Consider the following 6,381-nt stretch of genomic DNA (forward strand, 5'->3'; position numbering starts at 1 on the left):
TAAAAAAAGAAGTATTAATTAAAAATAATGGACCAACAAAGGACAGATAGTTCCAAGGGTAGATTTTTTCTAAACCCACTATTTCCCCGGAAAAAAATATGTCATTAGTTTCAAAATTTCTATTTATTTGTTCAAACTGGAAGTCTGACGAAATCACTGCTTTGCTGCCCTGCATATTACAACCTTTTACTTTAAAGTTTCTATCTTAATATGCAGAATCATTTATCAGTTATGTCCTTTACCTTTATTTATTTTTTATTTTTATTTTGCAGATCAGAAGCTTACTAGCCAGGTTCATGAGATTGTTGGGCGCATTAATGGAAGATATGGAACACTTACTACTGTTCCAATACATCACCTGGTTTGTCATGGTCTTACTTTTATCCATCAACTCAATATCGGAATGACTATATTAAAAGGGGGGGAAAAACAAAAAAAAAAAGAAAAAGAAAGCCTTCTAGCAAATTAAAATACTTCATATAATATACAATTTACAAGGGCTTTTCGAGTTACCGGTCCATATTGGAAATATACACAATACATATTACAGTATCATGGAATGTGTTTACAAATTAATGCAAAACCTGAATTAGGCAACAATCGTAGGTTAAATTTCCACTCACTAAAGCCCTATTTTCATGAAGACTTTCTATATGATCTTCCTACAGTGCTCTAAGCCTCTAACCAAATTACTTTTGGAGGCTATATAAGATGAAATGTTGTCATTTCTGTAAATTTTGGCATCTAGAAATAAAAAGTTAGAAGAATTAGTCAAAACTGCATCAGGTTAATGGTTTTGCATGCATGTACTTGCCTTTTTCTTGTGGCTTAATAATACATTGGTTTCCCCTTTTCATTTTTAAAATTTTATTAAATATATTTTGTGTAAAATTTATCATTTGACCATTGCCGTTCACTGATCATCTGAAGGTCTCTAAAGCATTTTATTCTCTATGACAGGATCGATCTCTTGACTTTCATGCATTATGTGCACTATATGCCATTACTGGTACTAATTTTGTCCCATAATGCTCAGAGTTGTTTATTATTGTCGTATTTTTTATTTGATACTCTGTCTTAAGGACTGTCCAATAATTAATTGATCTCTTATACCTGCAAAATAAGATGAATAAGCATAAACAAAGGGAATTTTAATTATTAGGATTTTCATTCTTATGTGTTTATCGAATAGCTCAATCTAGTTTGTGCTTCTTGTGCTTTTTAATGATGATTTTGTTTCTTCTCCAGTATGAACTTTATCCTTTTTTTCTCTTTGGTATTAGCATGCCCTGCATGATCCAAAAAAATATTCTAGTTCTTGAAAAGTGAAAACTATTCGCATTGCAATTTCTCTGGCATACTAGCCAAGAATTGGAAACAGAATTCCACTTTTACAAATCCTATCTGAAATGAATCAGTCACGTGCTGCTATGAACCTTAAATAAAATAATTCATTTCTGAACACCTACAAATAGACTTATCAGATATGGAAGATGGTTATTTTTCTGTAGCATGCCTCTAACTAGCAGATTTTGGTGTGTACAGAATAAGTAACAATGTTTTGGTGTTCATTCACATTCTCATAATTTTTCAACTTCATTCAAAGCAGGCTTGCTCTCTTATTCACTTAATTCTAAAAGCATTGATGTCTGAATAGGAGTCTGTAGATTATCACTCTTTGTTCTTTTGGGTCTTTTTTCTTGTTCAGATGTAGCACTTGTTACGTCTTTAAGGGATGGGATGAACCTCGTCAGCTATGAGTTTGTTGCCTGCCAAGCTTCCAAGAAAGGAGTACTCATTCTGAGTGAGGTAATCTAAACTCTTTAAATTTATTTATGATTAACTCTTAGATTACTCAAAGAGTAGCTGTCGTTAAAATAAGTAATTGCGAAATATGGTTTGGCTGCCAAGTGGTTGAGAAAAGGAAGATAATGATGTAGGCTAGTGTCAATTATACTTTCCCATATTTATAAACACGGAACTGCATCAATCTTGTGATAATAAAAGGCAAAGTAATTTTTCATTTATGTGAGCCATGAGTTTTGATTTAATGTATTTTTAAATCCATAACAGAGATTAGGATATTTTGGTGGTCTTAGAAGTGGTACCATCAGTAATGTTAAAGTACATTGCAGAGTACTGTGGGTAGTATTACTTTCTGGCTTTTGAGTTTGGAGGTAGGAAGAAGTTTGGAGGTGAACTCTTTTAGAGATCTATTGCTGGTAACCTAACCATCAGAAATTGGTGTCTTTGGAACAATGAGGTGTACTTATTGATGAACTTGTGTACTTGTGTTTGTCAGTAAAATATAACTTTGACTGATTTGGAATCCATTGCTTTTCCACTGTAAATATTTATGTGTGTATGGTAGGTTCTGTTATATTGAAACATTGGAGATAGAAGGTAGTAGGCCTTCATTAATTGCGTCACACCAATTAGTAAATTTTTGCATATTATAAAGCTTAAGTTTTTGTTAAAAGAATTCTATTCATTCCTAGTTTGCAGGTGCTGCACAGTCTCTTGGTGCCGGCGCAATCTTAGTAAATCCATGGAATATTACGGAAGTTGCTTCTTCAATTGGTTATGCTTTGAACATGCCAGCTGATGAAAGAGAAAAACGGCACCTGCACAACTTCATGCATGTGACTACTCACACATCTCAGGAATGGGCTGCAACCTTTGTAAGGTGTTCATCATTCTCTCCCTATGATTTACTTATTTTCCATGAGTATTCCACTCCCAACTTATATATTTGCTTGATGAAGGTCACATAATTTGAAATAAGTAATCTTTTCTTGTTCTCCTCGACATCCACAATGTCAATAAGTTCACCACCCTCACATCGACACATTAGTGAAAGTCTGCACACAAAGTGGAGAAAATGGTTGTTTCATTGTTTTCTAGTTGTGATGAGCACTATCCTTGTATTGACTGTTCCATGGTTTGTTGGTGCCTTCAATAATTTCACATGACAGCACACAAAATATTGTATTTGACATGGCCAAAAAAATTTCTATTGTTGTCTCAATCACTAAATAAACTTGTGTGTGTGTGTGTGTGTGTGTGTGTGTGTGTATTTGCAGAATAGTAATGTTTTATCTTCATATGTTACTCTAATTCTGATGTTTCTTGCCACATAGTGAACTCAATGATACCATAGTTGAAGCTCAAATAAGGACTAGACAAGTTCCACCATCTCTTCCAATCAAAGGTGCAGTTGATAGCTATCTGCAATCCAATAATCGATTGCTTATACTGGTATGCTTGTTTTCAAATTCCTCTCGCCTAGTCATTGTGCCTTGTAAGAGGGTTTATGGAATATCAATTATCCCCCATATTGCACTCATGTATCCTCGTTCTTAATGTAGGCTGGGTAGTGGGCATTAGTCATCTTTTCTCTTTTTCATTAACTGTACCAAGTCTAGTCTAAGCCATTTTACAAAAAAACTTAGTATTCTGGTGAAATATGACCTAAAGACTGTCAGAGTAGGTGGTGAAAGAAAACATTCATGCATTCGACAACATTTGTTAGATTCTTACCTCCATGATCAACATGAATTGACATTACAGGGATTCAATGCAACTTTAACTGCACCAGTTGACTTCCTGGGGAGAAGGGGTGGTCAAATTAGAGAAATGGAGCCTAAACTGCACCCAGATTTAAAAGAACCCTTGAAGAGGCTATGTGATGATCCAATGACTACAGTTGTTGTTCTCAGTGGAAGTGACAGAAATGTCCTAGATGATGTAATCTCGTTTCTCAAATGATCTGTTCTTCTATAATTTGAATATTCCACTTTGGACTAACAGCTTCATATACAGAATTTTGGTGAATACAATATGTGGCTGGCAGCAGAAAATGGAATGTTTTTACGTCTTACAACAGGAGAGTGGATGACAACAATGCCAGAAAATTTGAACATGGACTGGGTAGACAGCGTCAAGGTTTAAATCTTAACTACTAGAAAACTAAGTATATTCTATGTAAAGTTCTCTAGACTCTGAGCTACTGATGGTTAACATTTTTCAGCATGTCTTTGAGTATTTTACTGAAAGGACACCACGATCACATTTTGAGGTCCGTGAAACATCCCTTGTGTGGAACTATAAGTATGCAGGTATATGACCATAAACAGTGAATTTCGATTTATGCTATATGAAGAGACTTTCATTAGTTTATTCATCCATTTTGGGAAAACTGAATCTGCAAATTTAGACCTTGAGTTTGGAAGACTTCAAGCTAGGGATATATTGCAGCATCTATGGTCAGGCCCAATATCAAATGCATCCGTTGATGTAGTCCAAGGTGGTAGATCCGTTGAGGTTCGGGCTGTTGGTGTTACGAAGGTAAATCTATGTTGGTTGGCAGCGAGTGTTTCGTGCTTGTGTAACTATCAGTGATCATACTTTTTCTGTTCCTTGTTGAACTTTCACATATATCAACAGGGTGCAGCAATTGATCGTATCCTGGGAGAAATAGTTCGCCACAAAGGGTTGAAGACACCAATTGACTATGTCCTGTGTATTGGACACTTTCTTCAGAAGGTGTGCTTTTCTTGGCTTACAACTTATGAGCAACTTTCATTTATTAGAAACACTGTTTTATGCATGTTTTAGCCAGAAAATATGCCTCTGTATGTATTGGTCCTGAAATTGCTTTCAATTATTCAATTACTAGATACATGATTATTGTTTAAGCTTTCACAATAGTCAGAGAGCAATGCAATGTTCAAAATTGCCCCTTTCTTGTTGCCCTGTATTCCGTGATGCTTTACCAAAATGGAGTTGGCACAACATGCTCTTGAGAGATTGATTTGGGAAGCCACAACCTATGCGTTGTTTCTATTTGAAGCACAATTGAAGTGAAATGGATAAAATGAAACGAACGATTGATTTTGAAGCAGAAAAATATGATTAGTTGTTTTTGAATGATGTTGCCTCAGGATGAAGATATTTATACATTTTTTGAGCCAGAGCTTCCTTTCGAATCACCTGCTGGACCAAGAGCAAATGCAGCAGATCATTTGAGGAGATCATCCATATCACAGATTCCACAAGCTAAAAGCGGACCCAAGGTTCGTTTTAGGAAACAACGGTCGTTGTCTTCTATAGAAAGAAAAGTAAGCAATTACTTAACAGGTGGCATTTGGCGGCCTGCAATTCGTGATAGAATGACACTGAATGAAGGCTCTTCAGTACTTGATCTCAGGGGTGAAAATTACTTCTCTTGCACTGTCTCGAGGAAGCGATCAAATGCAAGATATTTTCTTGGATCGTCCGGTGATGTTGTTACACTTTTGAACGAGCTGGCTGAGTGTCCACAATCAAATTGAGAATCCCACCTACTAGTACCGATCAACAGGGGGCATCATGCCATGGTGATTTTGTGAATCTATATATCTACTACTTTCTGGTCAGCTATTACAAATTTTCTTTCCAAAATGCGTAGAATGTTGAGTTTTAGCCAGCAATAGATCGCGAACTGTAGGTATTACTGAGATAAAAAATGATTCAATTCAATGATACTCTTACCTTACGGCAGCAAATTTGAAGGGATAAAAGATAGAAATAGATGAATCTCATGACTAAACCAAAAGAATGTCATTGTGTACAGCTTGATTCTTTATTTCATGGTGATGTATATACAGTAGTTTGATTTTTCACAGCGTTGGTTGTGTCATGGCTGCATAGTATCTAATAAAGAGATGAGAGAAGATTCTAATATGGCGTTGCGGCGGTTGCGCTAGGGACCAGAGGTGGTAGAAAATCTCTATGGGATCCATTATATTAGGGTCGGGCATGTGTCTAATTTTACTCGTATTTTATAAAAAAAGATCGGGCGTAAGTATAATTTTTTATAGTCATTGATTAGACGGATAAGGTACAGGTACAAAACCGACTAAGGACAACATTGGGCCTTAGGCAAAAATTTCAAATAAATATTAAATTAAAATTTATTTTGTTCTTGGTGTTAAACTAAAAACTAATGCTTATATTAGTTGATAAAAAAAATAGAAAAAAAAATAAATAGAGAAAAGGTGTATGTTTAATTTTAGGGAAAATAATACAGAGACCCTCAATGTTTGAATAAAGGACACAGAGACCCCCAACGTTTGAAAAAGGGACACAAAATCTCTTAATGTTTAAAAAAAAACACTCAGATCCCCATTTGTTAACAGAAATTATAATTTTAAAGTGAAATTATCATTATACCCTTATAGCATATTAAAAAATAATTGTTCATTGTCCAATTTATTCCTATATTATTAATAAAATTACGAATATAACTTCATTACCCAATTTTTCCATTTAATTTTTGTCAAATTTTCTCTTCAAACTAAATAAATTTAATCCATTGCTCAAGAATAAAAATAAATTAAA

At 34.7% G+C, this 6,381-nt stretch overlaps 1 protein-coding gene across 1 annotated transcript in view; it reads left to right on the forward strand.

Moving 5' to 3' along the window:
• The window catches only part of LOC18053090 (alpha,alpha-trehalose-phosphate synthase [UDP-forming] 1), a 9,814-nt gene extending 4,151 nt beyond the window's left edge, over positions 1 to 5,663 (forward strand). The window contains exons 7-17 of the mRNA XM_006449522.2: positions 273 to 361; positions 961 to 1,009; positions 1,709 to 1,809; positions 2,499 to 2,686; positions 3,141 to 3,258; positions 3,571 to 3,747; positions 3,823 to 3,945; positions 4,031 to 4,118; positions 4,217 to 4,347; positions 4,447 to 4,545; positions 4,944 to 5,663. Of these exons, the coding sequence (XP_006449585.2) occupies positions 273 to 361; positions 961 to 1,009; positions 1,709 to 1,809; positions 2,499 to 2,686; positions 3,141 to 3,258; positions 3,571 to 3,747; positions 3,823 to 3,945; positions 4,031 to 4,118; positions 4,217 to 4,347; positions 4,447 to 4,545; positions 4,944 to 5,333 (1,553 nt within the window). The 3' untranslated portion in view covers positions 5,334 to 5,663. The remainder of the gene's footprint in view (positions 1 to 272; positions 362 to 960; positions 1,010 to 1,708; positions 1,810 to 2,498; positions 2,687 to 3,140; positions 3,259 to 3,570; positions 3,748 to 3,822; positions 3,946 to 4,030; positions 4,119 to 4,216; positions 4,348 to 4,446; positions 4,546 to 4,943) is intronic.
• The last annotated feature ends 718 nt before the right edge of the window (positions 5,664 to 6,381 follow it).

The sequence above is a fragment of the Citrus clementina genome, unplaced genomic scaffold, assembly GCF_000493195.1.
Source record: "Citrus clementina cultivar Clemenules unplaced genomic scaffold, Citrus_clementina_v1.0 scaffold_2, whole genome shotgun sequence".
NCBI lineage: Eukaryota > Viridiplantae > Streptophyta > Magnoliopsida > Sapindales > Rutaceae > Citrus > Citrus x clementina.